General features: G+C 45.2%; 2 protein-coding genes across 5 annotated transcripts in view; both read left to right on the top strand.

The window, feature by feature from the left end:
• Positions 1-18,346, top strand: part of PIK3AP1 (phosphoinositide-3-kinase adaptor protein 1) — a 120,337-nt gene extending 101,991 nt beyond the window's left edge. For all 4 annotated transcript variants that reach the window (XM_086379326.1, XM_086379325.1, XM_086379328.1 and 1 more), the window contains 4 exons: positions 2,990-3,145; positions 8,024-8,094; positions 9,296-9,414; positions 17,031-18,346. In XM_086379326.1, the coding sequence (XP_086235452.1) occupies positions 2,990-3,145; positions 8,024-8,094; positions 9,296-9,414; positions 17,031-17,088 (404 nt within the window). In that variant the 3' untranslated portion in view covers positions 17,089-18,346. The remainder of the gene's footprint in view (positions 1-2,989; positions 3,146-8,023; positions 8,095-9,295; positions 9,415-17,030) is intronic.
• A 6,460-nt stretch (positions 18,347-24,806) lies between these two features.
• The window catches only part of TM9SF3 (transmembrane 9 superfamily member 3), a 59,002-nt gene continuing 57,732 nt past the window's right edge, over positions 24,807-26,076 (top strand). The window contains exon 1 of the mRNA XM_086379329.1: positions 24,807-25,057. Within this exon, the coding sequence (XP_086235455.1) occupies positions 24,962-25,057 (96 nt within the window). The 5' untranslated portion in view covers positions 24,807-24,961. The remainder of the gene's footprint in view (positions 25,058-26,076) is intronic.

The raw sequence follows: 26,076 nt of genomic DNA, 5'->3' as shown, positions 1-26,076 counted from the left end.
TAGGTTAAGAATGGGACAGGACTTGGGGCCCCTTACTCCGCTTCAACCATTGCAACTCCTTTACAAAAAAATCTGTTTCTATTTTGAGCTTCTGTTTTCTTTAGAGGAAAGAATTCTGCTTTACAAAAAACAAAAAAAAAACATTTGAAAATTGTCCACACAGGATAACATTGACCTATAGGAGAATTGGGGCTGATGAATGGCATTTCTGCTTGAACAATCTTTTCAAAGAATGGAGGCCACCCCACTCAAGGACTGACTCTATTCATTTGGAAACCTCATTTGCCTTAGAAAAGAAAAACAATAATGATTTTTCTTTAATTTGGGTTAAAAGACCAAGGACGATTAAGAAGTAACAGTCTGTTCATAATAACCTGCCAGTCTGTTCTCAGCCCTGGGAGTTGGCTTACTCTCACTGAGACTGTGCAGAGCACTGATAATGTAGGAAGTCAGAAGAGGGCTGGCTGGCCCAGGACTTACTGAATGCCCTGACCCCACAGAGAAGAATACCAATATTTGTGTTCTGGGTGTGTCTGTGGTCAGTGCAGGGCAGGACCTAGAGATGCAAGCTGGGTCCCAGGAAACCTGGATTCTGATCCCAGCTTTGTCTCCAAATCATTTCATGATCCAAGACTTTTCCATTAACCGCTTCATGCCTCAGTTTCCCCATCTGTGGTCACACCCAGTTTATCTGCTTAACAGAGTTGTTGTTTAGTCTCTAAATTGTGTCCAACTCTTTGTGGCCCCATGGACTACAGCTTGCCAGGCTCCTCTGTCTGTGGGATTTCCCAGGCAAGAATATTGGAGTGGGTTTGCCATTTCCTTCTTCAAGGGATCTTCCTGACCCCGGGGTCAAACCCACGTTGGCAGGAAAGTTCTTTACCACTGAACCACCAGAAAAGCCCACTTACCAGAGTAGCAAAGTTCAGAGGAGGAATTTTAGCACATGTGAATGCACTTTGGGAAAAGCGATTCCCAGTATAGTGATGATAATTATTTTTCCTGGCACTGTTCCTCTGTTCAAAGAATATCAGGATTTTGTGGACATTTAGCCTGGATCTACTTGATTTTTTTGAACTTTGATTCCCAACTTTTTTCCTGTGTATTTTACTTATCTTTCCTTGAACTGGTTGTGAGCTGAAAACTGCTTCACTGAAGTGAATTAAGCAGTCACGAATTTACCTTGAAAAGATTGTCATTAAAAACGTCAGTCAAAGCTGAGGGGGAGAATGCGTTACGTGTTTGGGCTCTGAGACACTGTGGGTTCACACCCATGTGGGGCTCACTGACTAGTCCCTGCCCACGCACTTTCAGGCTTGGGCACCCAAGTGGGTGGGAGCTTCCACTGCTCAGTTATAACCAAAGGAGGCTAAGGATGTGAAAAAGACCTGTGTTACACAGAGGTCTGGAAAGCTAGGACCATACACTACCCTTGAGATCGGGGTCTCTAGAATGAGGCAAGCTCGAGCCCACGCAAGCCGGCAATCCGCTGTTTTAATACTCTCCGTGCGAATGCCGAGCACACGCTCCATCCAGCCCATCCCCACCCCGCTCTTCCCTGCTGTGCTAGTGTACACAGTCACCCTTCTTGGCAGACCTCTGGCTTTGGCAGGTGCCACACTCCCTAGACTTCCTGCCACACCTGCTCCCTAACAGAGGGGAGGCAGAGGAGGAAGTAGTTCCTTGAGATTAAGGGCACACATCTCCGAAAGCCCACCCACGCTTACACCTCTTCCTAGAGTCTCTGCCCCGAGACTTGGGAAGGTCCGGGGCCTTAAGGGGAGCCCTGTGACAGGAGCTCACCTGGCTTTCACACTTACCTAGGGAGGAAGCTGGGTCGGGCACCCACAGATACTTTGTTCCACTTGTCAGTTGGGGTTGTTTTCTGCTCATAGCAACCAGGGGTGGAAATCCCCAGGGCACAGGGAAGAAAGACCAGTCACTGATCGGGCAAAGCCAGTGAAGAGGCCAGGTTAATGCTTTGCAGGACAAAGGAATTATCTTGCTGAATCTGTGGGGTCTCAAACCAGTGATCAGCCTTGCAAGTCACAAAATCTTTCATGGATCTTATGGACCTCTTTCCATGAATTCTCTGGATCATTACTGTCATTGTGGACCACCCACCGTCTCTATGGGAGGCAACCGAGTCCGTAAGGGCCTGGACTTTGGAGCCTGGGTTCACATCCCAGCTATCCCACTTACCAGCTGCTTGATGGGGACTTGGGAGACGCTACTTCACGTCTCTATACCTTAGTTTCTATTGAGCATGCTGACAATAGTATTTATTTCATGGGTGTTGGAGGACTGAAGAAGCTAAGAATATGTAGGCTCTCGGAACTATGCATGACGTGCAGGATAACCTAGTATTACAATCAATGGCATTCGTAACCCGTCCTTAGAAAAGGAGAAATCAGAGGGGTTGGCTGACTAACTCAAGTTCCACAGTTGAGTGGCAGAGCTGGGGCACCCATGAACGTGTTAGTCGCTCAGTTGTGTCCGACTCCCAGGCTCTTCTGTCCATTAAATTCTCCAGGCAAGAATATTGGAGTGGGTAGCCATTCCCTTCTCCAGGGCACCTTCCTGACACAGGGATTGAACCCCAGTCTGCTGCATTGCAGGGGAATTCTTTACAGTCTGAGCCACCAACCTTTCCCTAATTGCACATTCTTTCTGTCACCTGATGGAAAAGTACTTCTCTGCCCTTTCCAACATTCCTCCACCCAACCTTCTGCCAGTGATTGCCATGCATGGTTCTGTGGAGCTTCCGTGCTGATTGGGCAGGGTCCCCACCCTCCTGCCCCTCTTTCCCCGTGGCTCCTCCCCTTCTCCTTCTCCCCCTCCCCTCCCCTCCTCTCCTTTCCTTCCCCTCCCCTCCAGGTTCAGGGGAAGGAGGCGGGTAGAGAGGAAGCAGCTTCGCAGTTTGGTAACTGGCAGTTTGGTAACTGGCATCCCGGTTCCTTAAAGCTGATCCCTTTCTCTCTAATTCCAGACTTGGAGATCACGGTCCCAATTCGGCACTCACAGCACATGCCTGGGAAAGTGGAGTATGGAGTCTATGAGAGTGGCCCCAGGAAAAGCGTCTTTCCCCCAAGGACAGAGCTAAGACGAGGAGACTGGAAAACAGACAGTACCTCCAGCACAGCAAGTAAGCAGGTGGCCCCAGGTGCCTTCACAGCTGGACTCCAGCAGGTGCCTTTGGGTCTTGGAAACATGCTCTATGATGAGCCCAGAAGATATTAACTGGAGCCTGGTTTGGGCCTAGGAGGTGTAAGAAATGAGGGACATTTAGCCTGTGAGGTTTGCCTTTTTTTGAGGGCACAGAAGACCCTTTACATTAGTATCCCCGGAAGGCGGAGTGTGTGATAATTATTACTCTACCACTTTTATAAATGAAAAATCCTAGTAATAGTACTGGTTAATAGTTATTGAGCATTCACTATCTGCTAAGCCTCTTCCACAGATTCTCTGATTTAATTATCGTAATCACTCTGCAGGATAGGTACTATCACCTCTTTTTACTGAGGGGGAAACAGGCAGCCTAGGGCCTTCCTCTAGGTTAAATAGCCAACAAGGGGTAGCGCTTGGATTTGAGCTCAGGCAGACTGGATCAGGGTCAAGACTCTTGCTTACTGTTCTTTTTGCTTCAACCGTGGTCAGGGAAAGGAAAAGTCACAAAGTCAAAAACATTAGGTAACAGTGGATTCAGATTTCAGAATTCCAACTGTATAGGCAGTTGAGGATCTGATTTGGAAATGTTTTTCTTTTGGCTTGAAAGCTTGAATAGGAGTCTGATTGCGACAGACAATACCCGCTGATGTGCAGGCAGGAGCTGAGGCTTTGTTTCCGGATCCAGGGCAATGTTAACTGACTTCAGACACGCCCGCTTCACAAGCCAAATAGATTGAGTTTCCCTGCTTTCTTACATTTCAGTGTTAACAAAAGTGGCTAGGGGCAAAAAATAAAAGAGCAAGAGACAAGCTGAATTTCAGGACTCAAAGTCTCCTTGAATGTCAGGTGGAAGACTGCCATGTGGAGGTAGGAATTGGAAGCTCATCTAACCCAGGGCTTCTTTATCTTTTCTGTATCACGAACCCCTTTGAGAATCTGACGTATGCTCTGCATGTCCTTCTGATAAAAATACACTTGCATGTGTTTCAACACACACACAATTTTGCCCATCTGTGGACTTAGGTCAAGAGCCTCTGAACTGTTCCTCCTCCTTACTTTTTTAGCAGGGTATTTGTAACCCAGAAAGAGAAAGAGTTTTGCCCGACGTCCCACAACCAGTCAATGGCAGTAGGAGTAGAACCCAGCTCTTCCCTCTGCCACTGTTACCTGTTGAAACATACCCAAAGCGTACCACACAGCCATGTTAAGTCTGGACTTGATAGAGATGAAAATCTCCCTTACATAATGAGGGTAATAATATATACTACCCCCTTGAGGCAAGTTAGAGAATTCTGACAAGTTCAGAAATGGGAGAGATTTTCCCAGTGATCACAGATGGCAGAGGAAGCAAGGGGCAGGCAACCCATCTCAGCTGTGCTGTGGAGGAGAGAAGGAGTGTAGACACTCTGGGGTGGGGGTGAAGGCAGGGCTTTCTGGGGTAAGGAAAGGGGAAATTTAACAAGATAAACACAGAATACTCATTTCGGGTTTGGATTCATTCAAACTATTTTATCTGTATGTTTTACTTTGAGTTACTTTGGAGTGAGAATAGAATGGAAAGCGTAAACTCTGCTGTTTTACCTTGTGTGGTGGTTTACTGCCCAGGGATTGCTAGCTGATTGGGTAAGAAATGTATTAAATGACAGGCCAGAGGGTTTTATTTTGCTCCGTGGCTGTAGATTGCATCCGGTCCCTGTTATTCAGTTATCTATTGCTGTATAACAAACTATCCAAAAATGCAACGGCTTTAAACACAATCATTTATTTAAGCCTGATTCTAAACTTGGCCAGGAGGCCGTGGGGATGGTTCACCTCTGCCCCATGTGGCCAGTTGGGGTCACTTGTGCAACTGTACTCAGCTGTAAGCTTGGCACAGACTGGAGCATCCATGATGGCCTCTCATTCTTCAGGGCCTCTCTGTATATGGCCTCTAATTCAATAGCCTGAACTTCTTGTGTGATAACAAGATCCATATAGGGAGCATTCCAGAAAAGCAAGCCCCGGTGTGCAAGTGCTTATCGAGCTTTGCCTTACATCACACTTGATAATGTCATATTGGCGAAAGTGAGTCCTGTGGCTAAGCCAAGAGGGAGGTGAGGAGGAGGCAGTACAAAGGTGTGGATACTGGAGGTGGCGTCCTTGAGTCACTAATGGATAATCTGCCATCTTGAAATTGATGATGATGATAGCTGCGGTAATTAATTAAATGCTTGCTCTTACAGGCTCTGTGCCAAGCATGTTACCATACGATCTCATCCTATACAGTAGTGCTCTGAGATCAGGAAACCGAGACATAGGCTAAGCATCTAATCCTGGGTCACTTGACAATTAAGCAGAGGATCGGGGGTTCACATACAGATCTTTCTGTGTACTCAACCTTGGGGACATATTTCCTTCCAAAGAGAGAGAGTTCACAGGGCAAGGAGAGAGAATGAGGATAGTCCAGCTCCGAGCCACCAACAGCCCTTCAACCCCCAGAATCATGCCCTAAAAACAGCACTATTTTATCGTGCTGCAGCTGCTATCTCTTGGAAACTAGAGGAAAACAGTTTCAGGTTAAATCTAGTTATATCTACAATTTTAAGCACAAGATATTAGTGTTATGTTTAAGAGAACAAAAGTTTCATTAAAGAAAGACCATTGAGCTCCTTCTTGTTTGCCTGACTCAAGTTTCTTAACAATCATATACATGATCATTTTTTTCTCTCATTCATACCCCTATCAATCTGTGCATGTGGAGCTAGACTGTACACTGGAGACATAAAGCTAAAAAAGAAACAGGGTCTGTCCTCTGGGAGCTTATAATGGAGGAGAGAAAGTGTAAAAAGAGTGCAAGAGGCTTGTCTGATCCTTCTTCCCTGGTGACAGAAGCCTGGCAAGGCATGGGCACTGCCCCTTTCCCCCAACAAGAGTGAATGTGATGGGGGCCCGGGGCCAGAACCTCCCACCAATGGTGCCATCCAGGTGGGTTGGGGCCAACCAGGTCATCGGCCTTGGAGAAGGGAGAGGGCCAGGGCAGATAAACCAGGAGTGAGGGTTCAAAGTCAAGCACTGGGGGTTAAAAATTCAACAACACCAAGGGAAAGGATAGTGGGAGCTGGTAGGTATGAATTTCCAGGATCCTAGAATCAGCTCCTGGACACCTTTTTGCTCCCTCCCAGCAGATAATCTCTGGAAGGAGTCTGGTTGGTTGTAAAGGAATAAGATGAACAATGATGAATGACGTGGAGGCTTGGCCCCACAGGGATGGAAGCCCATGCACAGGAGGGGTTACTTCCATTTGGGGGAATCAGGAAAGGTTTTGATAGCATTTGTCCTGAGCATTGGAGCCTGAGGAGGTTTCAAATTTGTGGATGGAGTGGGCTGGGGGAGTGGGAAGGAAAGGACGTTCTAGCTGAGCGAACAGTGTTATATGTGGGCAACTGGATAGAAAGAGACAGGGTCATGTTGTCCTTAACTCTGAAACAAACTCTCAATCCCCTGGTTTCTAGAAATATTTTGACACATTATCTTAAATTTAAAAATCTGCCTCCAAGAAATAATCCAAAATTATAATCTCAACCTGCTTTTGTAAAGCTGGTATCTAAATTAATTAGGTCAAAGTTGATGCCATAATAAAGTCAAAACTAAGACAGTTTGCTGCTGCTGCTAAGCCGCTGCAGTCATGTCCGACTCTGTGCGACCCCATAGACAGCAGCCCACCAGGCTGCCCCATCCCCGGGATTCTCCAGGCAAGAACACTGGAGTGGGTTGCCATTTCCTTCTCCAGTGCATGAAAGTGAAAAGTGAAAGCGAAGTCGCTCAGTCATGTCCAACTCAGCGACCCCATGGACTGCAGCCCACCAGGCTCCTCTGTCCTTGGAATTTTCCAGGCAAGAGTACTGGAGTGGGATGCCATTGCCTTCTCCGTAAGACAGTTTACCTATAATCTAATATAAGTAGCTATTTTGAGTGAAAATTCAGCTAAACCTAAGTGCTGGCAATACTGTTAACAGCATATATTGGAAAAATTAAAGTCAAAGTTTTAGTTGATTAACTGTTAATCTTCCTTCTTCACTGCCAAACCATCACGTCCTTGAGCTTGTTCTAATGCTGTCCTGCCCAGTACAGTAGCCCATAACTGCATGTGACTATGTAAATCTGTTCGTTAAAACTAAATAAAATTTAAAATTCCGTTCCTCAGTTGCGCTATGTCACATTAGCTACCAAACTGAACAGCACACAGCAGAACATTTCCAGAAAACTCAATTGGATAATGCTGTTTCAGTGATTTAGATGATAAATCCCCAACTTACATCTCTAAGCAGCTGAACTCACACAGTCATAGTTCCTATCTGGTGTGTAAATCATACTTTTGAATTTGTGCTTTGTGTTTTGTGTCACACTGGCCCCCTTTTAGAAGGTGTGTATACGTGCGTGATGCTTGCATGTGCTTGCTGTAATTCCTAAATAGGTAAAAAAACTTCAGTAACAAAGTTTGTTTGCAGATTTAAGAAACACCACTGAACAGGTGAGAAACAGAGCACCTCTGCTTCCTAGTCTGTCAAATCGAAGTACTAGCATCAGATAAGGTTTTCCTAGGGATTAAAGGCAGTCATGCTTTTAAAGCATAGAACGTGGGGTGAGCTCTTGGTAAATGGTAGCTATAAAGCGAAACGTGGTCATAAAAAGATGACCCATTTTTATGCTGAAAGAAGTGAACTCTAATAACGTGGTATATTATTAGATAGCAGCATTTTGAAGAATCCTGCATTCACAGCTTATGTACTGTTTCTATCAGTAAGTGCTAGATTTTTGCCTTTTACTTCATCTCGAGAGCCTGCACAGTCCAGCTGACTCTGTTTGCACCCTTTAGGCAGCGCGAGTAACCGGTCCAGCACCCGGAGCCTCCTCAGTGTGAGCAGCGGGATGGAGGGGGACAATGAGGTGAGAGCTGGGGCACCCCCACCCACATAGGTCTTTGTCTCAGGGGTCATTTCACTGCAGGAAAGAGAAATCCAAGAGAAAGAAGCCAGACACAAAAGATCATCCATGTGGGACTTCATTTATTTGAGACATCCAGAATAGGTAGATCCATCGAGATAGAAGGCTGGTGGTTACCAGGGCTGGGGATAGGGGAAATGGGGAGAAACTGCCTAAGGGATAGTGTTTCCTTTAGGGGGTGTCGGGAAAATGTCCGGGACTAGACAGAAATGGTGGTTGCACGATATTGTGAACGTACTGAATGGCACTGATTGTTCACTTTAAAATGATCACTTTATGTTATATTAATTTCCCATCAATAAAGAGGAGAAGAAAGGAAGGGAAAGAGGGAAGGAAGGAGGGAGAGGGTTAAACCAAAAGGGTTTCTGAGAGAGGGAACTGGGTGAGTATCTGGGAATCCAGGGGTGGCAGTCAGCTTTCTGGGCCTGGGTCAGGAGCGGCAGGCGTGCAGAGCTGGGGCTGGTGGTTTGTGTCCCCCCCGCCACCGCCCCCAGGCCACACACTCTCTGGTCTCCTTTTTCCTGTGGGTGTCTGCTTTTTCTCTCACCATGCTTTTCTGCTTCTCCATGGGTGGGGGTCACACAAGTCACTGCCAACCCGGGAGACTCCCTGAGGTAGGGTCCTAGGGTGGGCCACCCACCAGTGCACAGCTTGTATTATCCTGTGACGGAGGACCAATCACAGTCCCCCAAAGGGACTTCTGCTTAAAAAGAAAATTTCTCCAGCCCTACCTGGTTCCCCTAGAGCAATGCTCCTCAAACTTTACTATGCATAAGGATCACCTAGGATCTTGTGAAAATGCAGGTGTGAGGAGGGGCCTGAAACCCTGTGGTTCTCATAAGCTGCCAGGTGGTGCTCGCTGTTGCTGGCCCACAAATCACGCTGAGCAGCAAGGAACGAGAGCTCAGGTCACTAATAATGTCAGTAACTCAGGTCCCATCGTCTCTTCAGTGACTCTGGTTGTCAGAGTCAGTGGAAAACTGCCCCCCGTGTTGCTGGGTTATTGATTTTCAGTCAGTGAGTAATCTTCCACCAAAGCCTGGGGAGAGCCGAGGAGCTTGTGGGATGGCTCTGTCCCGCTGTGTTGCTGCTTAATGTCATTTTCAGCCTTCTCTCTCATCTTTTTTTTTTTTTTTTGCTGTAGGATAATGAAGCTCCCGAGGTTACCAGGAGTCGTAGTCCAGGCCCTCTACAAGTGGACAGCATGCCCACCGTGCCCCTTGAGAGGCCCCCCAGGGTGCCACCCCGAGCCGCCTCACAGAGGTAACAAGGAAGCTGACAGAACATTTTTTTCCTTGCTTGTTGAGTCTCAGGGCAGAGTAGGGTCTGGGGACATCTAAGGTGACCCAAGAGTGAGTACAGAGCTAAACTCACTGAAATGCATACTTTGGACACATTTCAACGTGGACTCTTCATTCACTTAAGTGATGCTTTATTCAGTTGCAGACTCTAAGTAACAAATTCAGTATTTTGTCAGTGAAATACACTGGGAAAGGTCAACATTTTGCATATTTTTTTTAAATCTGTTTGGCTAGAATTCAACTCCTGAATAATTAATTCCCTTGGTTGTATTGTGGGGACAGTGCTTCTGGAGGACCAGGAGATAAGAAGGACTTGGGGATGAAATGCAGATGAGAGACAGGATGGTTTGGTAGTGGGGAAACACCACCTGGGAATACCCTGGCAGCCTCTTGTGTACATGGATGAATTGTTTAACTTTCATGAGACTTTATTTCTGTGTCCAATAAATGGAGATAATAAATGGACTTCCTCACAGAGTTGTAAGGATTGAGTTTCTGGCCCTAAATAAGACCACAACTGCCTGTATGATTCTTATACAGAAGGATGAGCCTATGGAGATTGGGGGCTGGGCATTAGACAAAAGAGTGTGACTGACTTATGGGGCTTTGATGTGTGTTCTGGCTCCTGGCAGGAACCTTTCTGAGGTCTTGTGGAACCACTGAAAAGGTGGTCAAAGCTAGCTTGTGTAACTGTCTGCTAAGGCAGAAAGGAAGCTTTGGGAATAAAAGCCTAGGCTTGTCTTAGGAGTTTAATTCTTTGATGTCTAAAATACAGTGTGTGGGTAAGGGGTGATTAACTAGGGTTGTTTTTTTTTACATTTTGAATCTTTTAACTCAAATAAACCTCATCAGTGAAATTTGTTGAGAAAGTGCCACAGGGAGGTTTTTCTTATGTTTCTCTGGAAAGAGCAGCTGACTCTGCACTGAGGATCTCTCCATTTCTGTCTTCGCTGTTACCACTTTTCTGTGTGTTCCTGGCAACATTCACCTACTGACACTTGCTATGAAAACCTCCCACAGTCCCAAAATGCTTTACACTCACCAAACATGTTTCCCTGTTGTAGACTAGAGGTCACATATTAGAGCATTAGCCCTAGAAGGAACTTTAGTGATAATCTAGTCCTGTCTGCTGAATTTGCATTATGTTCTGTTACTTGAAAATTACATATAGTTGGTGACTGGGGAGGGATGTTTATGGAGAGCAGTTATGGTAATAAATGCTTGTATTTATTGGCACTTACTATGTGCTGGGTATTCTGGTAAACTCACTAAATGCATTAACTCATTTAATTCTCTCCACAACTTCAAGTGGTAGATATTTAGAGTTATCCCATTTTGCAGAGGTAGAAACTGGGGCTTGAGACTGGATGGAGACTTTATCTGTGTGATAAACCTAGGTGTGCCTGACTCCAGGGTCCAGTCGTTTAGTCATTGTGTTTTACCTGTCCAAGGAGGTCCAGGCGTCATGGGAGAAGATCTAAGACCTTTTGTTCTTGAAGGTAAAGGAGGGAGTTATCTAATTGTTCCAAGATTAAGAAGAATGTCAGTCTTGAATGCAGAGCCTCAAAGACTCTGTGGAACTTTGTCTGCAGGAGAGAGAACAACTAGGGGAGTGGATTCCAGAAATAAAGACTGGAAACGGGGATGCATTTAACGTGTAAAGAGAGATGGCAGTTGAATTGTTTGGGAGATTCTGGAAGCATGTTGTGATAAAGATGGGGAGAGAAAAAGGAGGAAAACACATTTGACTAAAGAAATGGTGTTTACAAAGAAATCTGTAATTGATAGAAAAAGGGTTTGGGTGCATTTTTGGTGTGAAGATTGGAAAAGATGCAGTTGTTCTGAAACTGTATATAATGTTCATAATTAAATGAGGAGATGTTTGAGTGACGAATAACATGGGCCTTTGTCCTGAATGCTTGACCCACTGATGGATAAGACGGGAGGCTGACTGGATATTCTCCACTTCACTTGCAGATCTGGGAACTGGCACAACTCTTCCCCCTTTATGTTCTCCTGAACTTCCCTTCCCCAAACAGCACATCCCACTCATCACTCTCTCCAGTCCTGGTCCCTGCCTCTCCTCACTCTTCATGCTGTCCCCAGAGCTTGAACTGTCAGCTCTAAGTCCATCTCTGTCTCTACCTGGGCCTTCTATTTCCTGCTCTTCACTGGGGACCTCACCAGGGGTCCCAGAGATCTCAAGTTCAGTTCAGTTGAGTCACTCAGTCGTGTCCGACTCTTTGTGACCCCCTGAACTGCAGCATGCCAGGCCTCCCTGTCCATCACCAACTCCCAGAGTCTATTGTGTCCATTGTGTCAGTGATGCCATCCAACCGTCTCATCCTCTGTCGTCCCCTTCTCCTCCTGCCCTCAATCTTTCCCAGCATCAGGGTCTTTTCAAATGAGTCAGCTCTTCGCATCAGGTGGCCAAAGTATTGGAGTTTCAGTTTCAACATAGTCCCTCCAATGAACACCCAGGACTGATCTCCTTTAGGATGGACTGGTTGGATCTCCTTGCAGTCCAAGGGACTCTCAAGAATCTTCTCCAACACCACAGTTCAAAAGCATCAATTCTTCAGTGCTCAGCTTTTTTTATAGTCCAACTCTCACATTCATACCTGACTACTGGAAAAACCATAGCCTTGACTAGATGGACCTTTGTTGGCAAAGTAATGTCTCTGCTTTTTAATATGCTGTCTAGGTTGGTCATAACTTTCTTTCCAAGGAGCAAGAGTCTTTTAATTTCATGGCTGCAGTCACCATCCCCAGTGATTTTGGAGCCCAGAAAAATAAAGTCAGCCACTGTTTCCCCATCTATTTGCCATGAAGTGATGGGACCGGATGCCATATCTTAGTTTTCTGAATGTTGGGCTTTTCTGGCTGGAAGTCATGAGAAGAAGGCAGTTCGGGGCAGAGGAAGGCAGGTGGGATGATGAGCTCAGTTTTTGCACTCACGATCTCATTGAACTCATCATCCCACCTGCCTTCCTCTGCCCTGAACTGCCTTCTTCTCATGACTTCCCAGCCAGAGACAAGACACTATTTTCTTTCTTCCGCAAGTCCCTAACCCCGGAGGCAGCCTCCATTCTTGCTCCTTTGCAGCCCCCCAGGCTCTGTTCATTCTGCTGCCCTTGCAGCTCTCAGATCCACCCCCTCCTCTCCATCTGCCCATGCCTAAGTTCATCCCTGCATTTACCTCCCTGCCTCCAGTCAGTCCCTCCTCCACATTGCACAAGAGTGCACTTTCTAGAACAGAAATAGCTGATGATGTCACTTCCTGGCATAAAAGCCTTGCATTCATTTCTGTATTTTTTAGCATGCTGTAGCCCTAAGTCCCATCTCTCTCCTGTATTCATTGATGTTTCACCCCTTAAGCATTCCTAGTGAGCTGTGCCATTTTGTACAGTCTTTGCCCAATATGTTCCTTTTGCCTAGAATGCTGTCTTCCTACTCCTTTCCAATCTCTGCTTAGAAGATTCCTACACATCCTTTAGGACTCTGTCAAGACTTCACCTCTTCTTTGAAGCCTCCCCTGATGTTCCTCTGTAGCGTGAACTTTCTGTGTTCCCCAAATACCTCTATTATAACTCACTCCACATGGTGGCCCTTGTTTGCATATCTATCTCGCCAAGTAGATGGTAAACCTCAAAATGATAAAGACTGTTTTGATTTTTAAAGTTTTTTCTACTCTCCCCAGTGCAATATGGAGTTAACTCAGTAGTTGGCACATGCTAGGAACTTAGCAAATATTTATCACGCAAGTAAGTGAATGGGCAGATGATAGATTGATACAGATTGGGTTGACAGCTAGCCATCAAGTCATGTACCGCAGTGCAGGTGGGTTACACATCAGAAGAAAGAAGCTTCACATTCCCACAGGCTGTAAGTTCCCAACAGACTTCAAAGTTAGGGAAGGCAGATGGTGACATGAACAGGAGCAGATGCATTATATCCTTGTGTGGCGTTTCCCTTGCAGCTCCCACAGAGTGGGCAGCTGACAGTGTCACATTCTTCATAGGTATAAAGTCCTGCCAGTAGAGGAAGAAAGAGCCAGTATCTTGCTGAGACATTGCCCCTTTGTTTTTGAATACGTTTTGCTGTTTCCTAGTGATTTAGCCAATCACTATGGGCTTCCCAGGTGGTGCAGTGGTAAAAAGTCCTCCTGCCAGTGCAGGAGAAGCAAGAGTTGCAGGTTCGATCCCCGGGTGGGGAAGATCCCCTGGAGAGGGAAATGGCAACCCACTCCAGTATTCTTGCCTAGAAAATTCCATGGACAGAGGAGCCTGGTAGGCTATAGTCCATGCAGTTGCGAAGAGTCAGACACGACTGAGCACAATGAGCTCAGCACAACAATCTGTGCACTCCCCTTTAAGGCACAGCCTAGGTACTGACAAATCAGAGCATATTTCTGAAGGCCTCCTGGAGTACCAAGAGTTAACCTTTTAGCTGCTTGGACTTCCCTGGTGGCTCAGCTGGTAAAGAATCTGCCTGCAATGTGAGAGACCTGGGTTCAATCCCCGGGTTGGGAAGATCCCCTGGGGAAGGGAAAGACTACCCACTCCAATATTCTGGCCTGGAGAATTCCGTGGACTGTATAGTCCCTGGGGTTGCAAAGAGTCAAGCACAACTGAGCGACTTTCACTTGTAAAGATATCTGTGGAATCCCTAGGCAGGAGCAGGGGGAGTGGTCAGAGAGTAAGGGGACTTGGACCTGAGATTATTTACTAATAGGGAAGTTTAAAAATATTTTTTAACAATGTTGTGATCATACAAAAGCATACTGTCTAAATAACAGACCTGCTTTAAAACAATGTTAACCAACATTAGGATTGCTGGGTTCTTGAACCAAAGTTATCTCCTCAGCACAGAGGAGAAAGCAGCCAGTGCCCAGGTCTCTGGACTGGCCAATCCTGTGTCCAACTCCAGCTTCTCAGTGTCCTTGGAGGCCGTTTCCTCACAGACCACCCCTCAATTCTGATTTGATACATTTTACTTCCGTGGTTTTGATATGTGTATAATCACAAATCCATTCCCAAAGACAGGGCTTCCAATCTTTAGCTGGGCTGTTCACCAGAAAGAAATATGGAGATGGTTTGTTTGCTGCTGCTAAGTTGCTTCAGTCGTGTCTGACTCTGTGTGACCCCATAGACAGCAGCCCACCAGACTCCTCTGTCCCGGGGATTCTCCAGGCAAGAATACTGGAGTGGATTGCCATTTCCTTCTCCAATGCATGCATACATGCTAAGTCACTTCAGTCGTGTCTGACTCTGTGCGACCCCGTGGACAGCAGCCCACCAGGCTCCTCTGTCCACAGAACTCTCCAGGCAGGAGTACTGGAGTGGGTTGCCATTTCCTTCTCCAGGTTTGCTTACAGACCTGCTCAATTGCAGAGTGGGTCAACAGAGGAAGAGTGACCAGGAGGGAATCGTGCCTCTCTTTGTGATGGAAGGTAAAATGTAAGACTCATGGGGCATTATTGGGGAAAAGGTCTAAGAACAGGTCTTTCACCACAAATAATAAAATTATTAGCTTTACCTCTTGAGTGCCTACTCTAAGCCAGAAAGTGCTCTCCGTCTTCCACCTGTCATCTCCAGGCGGCACACATTACTCCAGTGTGGGCATCTTTACTTCTCTCTGGCAGATGAGAAACAGAAAAGTTTGAACTTGTTGAACTTGTCCTTCAGATGTGCGCATGAATGCCTCTGCCATGTGTTCATAGGTTACGAACGTCCCCTAACAAAACATTCAGTACAGTGCACTGACTTTCCCTATTGTCTGTCTCATCCATTATAGTCTCAGCACTTTAAGGGTGGGATCAATGCCCACTTTACTTACTGTTATATCCCACACCAGAGGTTAATGCACAGTGGATACATGTTTGTTGAGAGGAAGGAAGGAAACCATCAAGCCAGCCTTAGCTCATTTAGGTGATGACTGGTAACACCTGAGGGTTCTTCAGCTTTCTCCTCTAAGCTCATGGTTCATAGGGCCGGTTGGGGCAATGGAAGGAGACTGTTTTCTCTGGATAAAGAGACAATCACACAAAACCATCTACGCCCAGGTGCTGTAGGACCTCTTGAGGATATCTGTTGTTATTCTTTTCTACTTCTGCCTCCCTCTCTGCCTTCTGAGATGGCCTGTCTTTTCCCAACTCCTTTATTGTTTCCTTGACCTATGCAAAACTTGCATTCAAGAGACATTTAATAAATATTTACTCATCGATTCATTCAATCAAGTATGTAGTTCCAGGGTAGCACAGTTCAATTACAGCACTTGACAAAGCGCTCTTTCTTGACTTATTGACTTACTTCCAAGAGAATTAAATATTGGTTTTACAGCACACATATGGAAATACCATCTCGATTGTTGAACCTGTTGTAAATATATTCCCCCAGGTCTATCTGGAGTGTCATTTAGCACTGTTCAAAAACCATCTAGGCAATGTGGAGGGAGGCTTCTAGGAAAGCGGACATGGAGTTGAGACAACACTGAGTGATCCCAAGTAGAAGTAGTTGTGAGAAGCTGACTTCAGAAATTCTTAAGTCCTCTCTCAAGGATCTCCCTACTGCAGTGTGTCTGCTGCCTGGCTGCATATTTGAATCACTGGAGTTTTAAAATATAGATTTTATTATTATTTAGGTGTGGCAAGGTCAGCATATCAGGAGACAACTACCATTGAATAGGTGGTTTGTTATACTCCTAGATCTCAAGAGGAGGCGGGCACATTATGCTGGGGTGGGACACCCAGGAGAGCCCCAGGTTTAGGCAGAAGAAAGGGCAGGTAGGGCAGAAAGAGGGGCAGGAACTTTTCTTGTGGGTTCTGCAGGAAGGAACCAGTGAGGCAGGCTAGGCAGATTTGGCAACCCACTCCAGTGTTCTTGCCTGGAGAATCCCAGGGACGGGGGAGCCTGGTGGGCTGCCGTCTATGGGATCGCACAGAGTCGGGCTTAGCAGCAGCAGCAGCAGTTTGAGTAATTTCTGCAGGCTTTGGGGCTCAGGGGCTGTCTCCAGTTGCCCAACACCTGGCCCTGGGGTGATTAGTGCGGGTGGATAGAGGCCTGGACTTTGAGAGTCCTGGTGCTGGAGGTGATTGGGATATGGACTCTGGATTGGTTAGTTTGCGTGTGAAATGTGTGCTAACTGCAGGCTATTTAGAGGAATTAGCCCCCTCAGAGGGGCAGGCCTTCCAGGATCAGCCAGGACCCGGATGTCAAAGCTTCACAAAATAAACCACATGGTTAATACAACTGGTTGAAGGAGGAACACTATTTACATGTTGTCATGCTTGAGCCTTATCCTCCAGAGATTATGATGGAATAGGTCTGGGATTGAGCCTGGGAACTGGTATTTCTCAAAGCCCCCGACCTGGAGTGATTCTAATGTTGGCTAGGATTGCAATCCACAGATTAGCATGTATGCCACTGAAAGGTCCGTATGTCTCTCCAGTTTTATTAATTGAAGGATGTGTCCTTTGCATAGTATACCATAGTATACCAAGTTTGCAACATATCATGGATTCCTAAGAAGTAGTTCATCAAATCTGTTTGATCATAATTGCTTTGTCTTCCATTTCAGGCCTCCGACCAGGGAGACTTTCCATCCTCCTCCACCTGTTCCACCCAGAGGCCGCTGATTCCACCTCCTAAAGGCTACCTCCTTTTGGACTTTGAGACTTGCAGTTTTCAGCCTGTTAATGATGTCTTCATGTTGAGTTTTATGGCCTGACTGCTGACCTTAAGACCCACTCTCATCACTGATATTGCTGCGGCCCTGCTGGTTTGGGCTTACCTTGAAGAAGATATTATTAAGGCACAAAGAATCAAAAAACTAAGAACTTCATTCACCATCATCTATTGATCCATATCCTCGTTTGCCAAGAGGATGATGACTTAATTGGAACTGGACTAATTTGGCATGTCAGGAGCCTGAAAAGATTGATCAGAAATGTACAAGTGATTTTACAGAAATGCACTTATATTAGGTCTTACTTATTTGCTAGTCCAATCTAACTTCTGTGGTTATGATTTAAAACTTACAGTATTCAAGCAAAAAGGTATATCCTAATTTTTAAATGATTCTTCAGCTTTTCTGTAGCTTCAGGAGTGTGTTTAAATGCCAGGGCTGGTCACATACAGCAAACTCAAAAGGACTTTAGAGAGGGATTAATTCTAACTCCTTTTAGATAGAAGGAAAATCTAATTTCACTGAAGCCTGGAGCCAAGAGTACTCAGTTGGTTAGAGGAAGAGGTGGGTCTAGAATCTGGACCTGCTGATTCCAGGTCATCACACTTCCCATATCCAAATGGCCAAGCTCTCTCCCTCAAAAGATGCCCAGATGTAGAAATGTGTTCAGTGACTATTGACCTTCTAGAAGTTTCCTTTTTCCATATCTCCCAGGTATGGAATTATCAAGTATTTGGGGCATTTATAATTCAGTATGCTTGCCAAGGAACACCTAAAAATGGTTGGGAACCAGAAGCTTGGCATGCCAGGGACCCTACTTATTGCTCTGCATCCTTTATAGATCTTAGTTCTGGCCATAAGAGACAGGGGGGATCCTTGAATTTCACTCTGCTGAGGGGTCAGAAGAAGAAGGAAGAACTTAAAATAGAAATAGTCCTCTGTTTTACTATACACTTGTTAATAACACCAGGTTTGGGAAATCTGTGCAGAGAATGTAGAGCCTTAGGTATATCATTAATTTTGAGTTCCTAGCACATAAATCTACCTTGAAAACACATGTCTTTAATTTGATGCTTAAATATACAGTAAAATTAATGTCAGACCCATTTCTTTAAAAATTATCAGAACTCTGATAGTTCTCCATGAAATTATTCTCCATCCCACACAAATATATAAAAACTATACTATTAAAGATCCATTTAAGTACAGTTTTATTGAGTCCTTTTCTAATGATGAATGGTTCTTTTTCAGTCGAATTCCTCAGTTCAGCAAACAATGATTGAGTGAAGTTAATAGCTTCTGGGATCTTGGGTTTTTGTTTTTCTGCTTTTTTTTCCTGACATAAAATACACTATTGGCACTGGCCTTGAAGAGAGTATTTGTGCAAATTACCTACCACAATTCCTGGCACACAGTAGCTGTTTTGGAATGGTCCCTTTACTCTCCTTGTCACTTATCTGGGAGAAATAAGGAAATATGAGATAAAAGGAGAACAAGAAGTACAAGACTGTATTCCTCTTATTCACAGACAGTCTCTATTTTAAGCATGCTTGATTTGATAAAGCTATACTTTTAAAAATATTTAATGCCTCTAATCCTCCTTTTGGATGCCAAATTTAATTTTTTTTTAAGATTCTTTAATAAATAAACATTTAGATCAGTAACATGGCAAAACCTACTGCTAGCCAATGGTGTTACCATCTTTGAATGCACATCACTGTGCAATATTGGAATATCTTATGGCATTTTATTCTTGTAGGAAAATAAGTGGAAAACATAAAATTGAAAGTACTTATGAGAAATCTGGGTTTCATAAATATGGTACGCTTGGGATGTGGGCTGAAAGAATCAGGAGTACCAAGTCAAAAATGGCAAGTCTTAAATCCTCATTGAATGTTCATTGAACATCCAAAATGATTGTGTGTAAAAGAAGAAAATGAAAAATTTGTATGAAGCATGGGGACCATGTTATCAAGGAATATCTCTAAATGATGGGGCGAAATTTTTCATTCTCCAGAAACAGAACCACTCATTATAATTTAAATTTACTCAATTTCCACACACTCAACCTTAGTATACATTTTTAGGACTATAGTATGTAACACAATTTAAGTACAATGAGAATCAGAAACTAAATTGTAACTAGGTAATCCAAAGAGACAGTGAAAAAGTTCCCTACATGATGCCTCTCCTTCCCCAAGATTTTACAAACTGGCTCAATAGACAGTGAAGCTGTTAGTCATACTCACTGCCATTGCCTTTGCCTTTCTGACTGTGCAGGCACATTGTCCTCCAGTTCCCAGTCCAGCACTGTTCCTTCATCTTGTGTCAAAACCTGTGAGCAGATAACCCAACTGTATGAGCAACAAAGTATGAATACTGAGAGACTCTAAACAGGAGGTTTGTACTACAATCAAATCATTTAACTTGACATATTTAATGATGTGAATAATCCCTAAGGCTTTGCCATAATTAGGTAAAGCAATAGTATGTAAATGACTTAAATGAATATTTTTCACATCAAGCTAAGTTACCTGCTCTTTCCCCCTCCTTTTGTCTTTCTTTGTTATTAAAAAACAGGGATCCTAGTCCACCCTACTGGGATTTTTAGATCCCTCTCCCATTTGCTCCAGGAAGTAGATCCCTCTCCCATTTGCTCCAGGAAGTAAGTTGGTTTTCTATGCTTGTCTTTCAAAGCATACTGTGTGGATTTGCAACTGGTTGGCTGAAGAAGCATTAGTAATGGATTTATTTCTAAGAAAGACAAGTAGCTAATTTGGATATCTCTAGAAGATTCATCCTAAAAATCGATCCTCAATTTTGAGGACTCTGACTGTATAAATATTTGCTTTGGTTTGATAAACAAATTGTGTTCTATTCATTTCCAAGTATAATAAGTTATTAAGAATTAAAAACGGTCTTCTCCATTCATTCCTGTGGCCAGATACTATGTTCACCAGAGTGGTGAGAGGATGAGTAGGAGGTTGAAAGATGTATTCTGAATTCTGAGCACAACTCAGAATTAGTTTTCTCATAGAAACTGTAATAAATCGTGGGTTCCCTGGCTAGCCTGCCAAAGCCCATTTAAAATGTCTTAGCGAGCCATGCAGTAAGAGTTAGCAATGAAGGGAAAGAACATTGGCTTGGAAGTCAGGAAAATGATTTTATTTTGGACTGCTGCTGACTTGATGAATTCACCCACCTTGACTACCCATCATCTGTAAAATAAAATGTTTTGTGTTTAGTAATAACCTAAGTCCCTTCAACTCTGTAAGTTTAGGACTAAGGCTAGGGGTGAGGAATCACTCACTCTGAAGAAGGAAGGAGACAGCCATACTGGAGTGACCACCTAGTTAGCAAGGGGTCTTATTATGTGGCAGCTCCTGTTCCATGCCCTCTATCATTGGTATGACAGATTAGTTAACAGAAATGTGTGAGAAACAGTAAAATGGGAACTTAGTTGTATCATAGTACAACTTATAATATTATAACTTACAATAGCCTTTGTTGTTCTTTGGTCTAAGAACCAAATGTTTTAAGTGCTTGCTTCCTAAAGAAAGAATTCAAAACAATTTTAAAGTTCCTCGGTATCTAGAACATTTCAGCTAGAACAGAAAAGGTAGAGGCTGAAGGTGATAAACAACAATAGAAAAGTAGATTACTAGCAAGACAAACATAACACAGTAGAAAGAAGAAATAGAATTTCAAAGAAAAGGTAGCTGAGGATGGAAATCACAAGATATTTTGTCATCTATAGACCAAACTTTTGATGGTCGTGTTTACCAAAAATAAAAGATTGAAACTGGTTTTCTGGATCATTCGGTAGTTATAAACTCCTTAACCAAATGAGTCGTATTGAGTCTTATTAGAACTACCACAAAAAGGTTTTACAACCATTTTGGAGGGGTTGCCTTTCACTGGCATTTCCCCCTCAATCTTTTTGGTGTCAGGGAAGGAGGTCATTAATCTCGATGAAGAAACTGATGAAATAAGACTAATCAATGTTTTTCACTCCCCAGTTTGGCAGAACAACCCTGATTTTGATGGTGCCCTTGAGTACTAATGATTTTTTTAAATATATTTATTTATTTTTTGGTGTGTTTTGTTTGGGTCTTTGTTGCTCTGCATGGGCCTTTTCTAGCTGTGGAGAGTGGGGGATACTCTCTAGTTACTGTGTGTGGACTTACTCATTGTGGCGGCTTCTCTGGTTGGAGAGCACCGGCTCTAGGCACATGGCTTCAGTATCTGCGGCTTGCAGGCTTCAGAGCGCAGGCTTGATTATTACGTGGTTCGTGGGCTTAGTTGCCCTGTGGCATGTGGGATCTTCCCAAACCAGGGATCGAACTGGTGTCCAGTGCGTTGCAAGGCAGATTCTTAACCACTGGGCCACCAGGGAAGCCCAGTACTAATGAGTTTTGAGCCTTGAAGTCATCAGGCTCCAAGAATCTTTGAAGCCATATTCCTTTTCCTCTAATTAGTTACTTTATCTCCTATTCTTTCTTCCCAAGCCTACTCGTTATCAGACTTTTATCCCCTAAAGCTATTTATCATTTCCTTGTTACCTACCAGAGTTCCTGGCACATAACAGGTGTCCAATAAATATTCCTTGCATTAACGGCCCCATATGCTCTTTCCCTCATTAAACTTGCCCAAATATGCTGCCAAAACAGGGTCTGCTTTTCTTTTCTTGCTCATTGTTCATATTGCCTTTTGCACATTTGCAGTGTTGGTCACATTTTGCACAATTCCTTTTTTGTACACTGCTATGCCTGTTGTCTGTTATGTATGTAATGTTTCCTAGTTCTAAGTCTACACTCCCCAAATGAATACTTTTTATTGTGTCCTCCCTCACTCAGTCGTGTCCGACCCTTTGTGACCCCCATGGACTGTAGCCCGCCAGGCTCCTCTGTCCATGGAATTCTCCAGGCAAGAATACTGGAGTGGGCTGCCATTTCCTTCTCCAGGGGATCTTCCTGACCCAGAGATTGAACCTGAGTCTCCTGCATTATTGGGCAGATTTTTTTTTTACAGTCTGAGCAACCAGGGAAGCCCTGTGTTCTCCCCACCCTCAAGCAATTGCCAACCTAGTGCTCCTGACAATATGGAGCAAATGCTTAATGCCTCAAATCCGTGGAGGCTGGTGATGGATGTTAAGCAAGAAACTACTCATCTATCTTAATTCAGCACTTACACTGCTTATTCTTCAATTGCCCATCATCACTTGATTCAAGAGCTGTGATTATTCATTCACGAAGCATTCACTGAGCTTACACTATGAGCAAGTCACAGTGCTAGGTGCTCTGAGGGATATACAAAGATGGATAAGACACCTCCTCTGACTTCTATTGCAATTACTGGTGTATGATTCATTCAGCAATTAATCAGGTACTGCCTTTGTGATGCCTCTTAGACTATTTGGAAAGTGTTCTTTAAATCCTTCTATGCTGTTTGACTTTTCACTTATGGATGTCTTCAGTAAATAGTTATTGAATGTCTATGATGTGACAAGCACTGCCCCAACAGCTGCCATCAAAAAGGGTCAAATAGGTAGTGGCTGCCATCAAAAAGGGTCAGAATGCAGTACAGAAGAGGAAATGAGACTATGGTAATTCTGACATAAATGCAGCTGGAATCCTGAAGAAGGGATACTTAACTTCCTGAGGGCATCATGCAAGGTTTCACTGAAGAGGTCATTCATTTAGGCCAGGAAAATGAGTAAACAAAGGTTGTCCATTCATTTCCATTCTAGGCAAAGGGAACATTGAAGAATCTAAAAAAGAGTGGATGAATGTGTATATACAACCGATTCCACTTTGCTGTACAGCAAAAACTAATATAACATTGTAAATCAACTATACTCCAAAAAAAATGAAAAAATCAAGAGCAAAGGTACAGAGGTATAAAAGAATCTGGTGTATTTGGGAAATATAGGGATGTAGCCTGAGCAGAGATCAGTGCGAGGTAAAGTTGAGGAGATAAATTGGGAACTGATTCTGCAGTTGCATGCTAATAGGATTATCCTTTAGGAAGGAATTTTTTTCTAATTACACATATAGCACATACCCATTGTGTAAAACACTCAAATATTGGCAGTCACGTACTCTGTTAATGGTTTGAGTCATAATCTTTCAGATTATTTTCTGTGGTTAGACTAATATCATTCAAAATGGAATTAGAGTCTGTATTTGCAAATTTTTTTCACGTAAAATTGTCTCTTGGCTATCATTCCATGCCAGCATATACAAGTCTACTTCATTTCTTAAAATGATTGTATGGATGGCAGTCCATTAGTAGTAAGAAATACTGATTCTGGGGCTTTCTTGGTGGTTCAGTGGCTAAGACTCCACACTCCCAATGCAGGGGGCCCGGGTTAGATCCCTGGTGGGGGAACTAAATTCCACGTGCCACAACTAAGTGTTCATATGCTGCAAATAAAAAACCCAAGTGCCACAATGAAGACCGAATACAGCCAAATAATAAATAAATAAAAATATTAAAAACAAGACTGATTCTGAAGCCAGATGCTTGGATCAAGTCCTTCAGTAACCACTTAACCCTTCTGTGCTTCTGTTACCATTTCTGTAAAATGAACATACAGTGCCTGTTGCCTAAGGATTGAATCAATACATGTGAAGTGCTCACAATAGTGCCTGGCAGATGAAAACATTAGCTGTGATTTCTTGATTTATGTAGACAATGTACCAGGAGTATTTTAAGCAAGGCAGTAATATAGTTAGCTTTCTTCATAGAAGAATCACGCTGGTACCTGTTCGGGAGCATAAATAGGTAAGGACGACCGGTAATAAGAATCCTGTTAGGAGGTTGTTGCAATACATGGTGAGTGAGGTGTAGACGACTGGCTGTTACTAGGAGGGGAGAGGAAAAATAAATTCTTTAGATACTTCTAAGATAACAAATTCTAGAACTTGTTGACTGCTGATGGCTGATAGACACAACTCGACTCCAGGGCCCAGATGTTTATATATTTGACAAATAACTTTTGAGTTTCCACAATGGGCTTGACACTGTTCTAGTACATGTCAGTGAACAGGATTTCTGCTTAGGAAAGAAGCTGATTTTAAGAGGTGTTTCTATCTGTGGACGGGAGATTCAACAAACCAAAGAGAATTGTAAAAAGATTGAATAGTAGAGGTTCAATAAATATTCAGGGATTTTATGACACTCATCCAACCCGGCACCAGTTTAGCAACCTCTCTTAATGACGGTTATGGAGTTGGTGATTCATTCTCGGTGGGAGACGAACTCCTGTGAGGGTTATTTGATCTGACCCGCAACCGAGAGGGGGCAGGTCAGACTATTACCCCACTTCACAGCCGAGGAAAATGAGGCCAGGTACAGTTAAGCGTTTTGACCCAGGTCGCACAACTTGAACGGAGGCGGCTTCGGCCCTGCGCTGAGGGCCAGGCAGCCGCAAGGGGCGCGAGGCCCGGGCCAGTATGCGTGCCGCCGACCTTAGGAGCCGGCGGGCGGACCCGCCGGACCCTCGGGCGGCCCTCAGCAGCCACGGACTCGCGCCTCCCGGGCGGGGCGGCCGGCGGCGGTTGCGGCCCCGCGTCGCGAGGCACTTCCGGCGTGTGCCGGGGTGGCCGGATGACGTGGCTGAGTCAGAGGAAGAGGCAGGGAGGCGCGGGGGGCGGGGGAGGCTCCGGAGCGGGCGGTGACGGCGGCGGCGCGGAGGAGCCAGCGGCTGGGCCCGGGCCCCGTGCGTCTGTCCGCGCCCCGTGGATGCGAATCGGCCGCGGCGGAGGCGGCGGCGGAGGAGGAGTCGGTGGGCCGGCGCCGGTCCGGTGGGAGCGCGGAGGATGAGGCCGCTGCCGGGCGCTCCCGGCGTGGCGGCGGCCGCCGCGCTGTTGCTGCTGCTGCTGCCCCGGGCCCGGGCGGACGAGCACGAGCACACGGTGAGAAGAAGCGCTCCCTGCCGGCGCGGCCGCCTCCGCCCGTTCCCCCCGGCCCGCCGCCTCGGCAGGCCTGGCGCGGCCTGGACGGCCCGGCTGCCCGGCCGAGCCCCGCGGCCGCCTTCCGGTTGGGCCTGGCGGAGCAGGAACCCCGGGAGCGGGGAGGAGGCATTTCCGTGTGTTCCCGGGACAGGACTCCACTCTCGAGTGCCTGGGCCTCATTTCCCCAACCCGGACCTAATGGCGCCGAACCTCTGGGTCCACGGGCCCCGGGAGCCGGGAAAGAAGCGGAGTCTGAGGGTCGGGGCTTACTTGGCCGCGGCATTGAGGGCCGCAGGCAGCCAGTCTCGGGGCTGGTGTCCCCCAGGGAAGGGAGCTGCGCCCGTGCTGCTGGGGGGCTACGACACGGCGGAAGATGGATGCACCACCTATTACTCGTCATACACTAACCAGGAAATATCCACCACTTAATGGTGCTCACCGGCATTTATTTCCCCCTCCTGCCCAAACCGGAATCTAACCCTGGCGTGGGGACAACCTTGATAAACTTGAGGTGAAGAGCACTTTACACGTGTACAGGCCCTCAGCCACCCGCATCCGCCTTGGAGGCCTTGTAACTTTCTCTTCACCTCTTCTGGCCCCGAGATGAGGCTCGCGTCCCAGTGGTCTAGGGCAGCTTCTGATTGTGCGGAGTCTTAAGTTGCCCAGCCCTCTTGTCTTGCTGGGAACAGTCCGTTTTTGCATTTAGCCTAAAATTGACCGACTGTTTGTTTAATTGGCATTTTCCACATCAAAGCTTGGATATTAACGACTCCTCTTGTGACTTTCACTTAGGAATGTAATTCAGTGACTTTTTGAATGGTAGATGTGAGCAGAACAGTAAAGTCATGTAAATTAGAGGGTGAGTGTGAGTGGTTTGTGTTTTTAGACCTTAACTCATTAATGATACGACTTTGCATGAGAGGTTGTGTAGTACTAAATCTGAAAGTCTTCTGTCATTTCTGACAAGTGAGGAAATGGCC

Source organism: Bos grunniens, chromosome 26 (assembly GCF_055505025.1).
Source record: "Bos grunniens cultivar Pamir isolate PY7600 chromosome 26, Bosgru_T2T1.0, whole genome shotgun sequence".
In the NCBI taxonomy this organism is placed as follows: domain Eukaryota; kingdom Metazoa; phylum Chordata; class Mammalia; order Artiodactyla; family Bovidae; genus Bos; species Bos grunniens.
The sequence above is the reverse complement of the archived record's forward strand: the minus strand, read 5'-3'. Positions and strand labels throughout refer to the sequence as shown.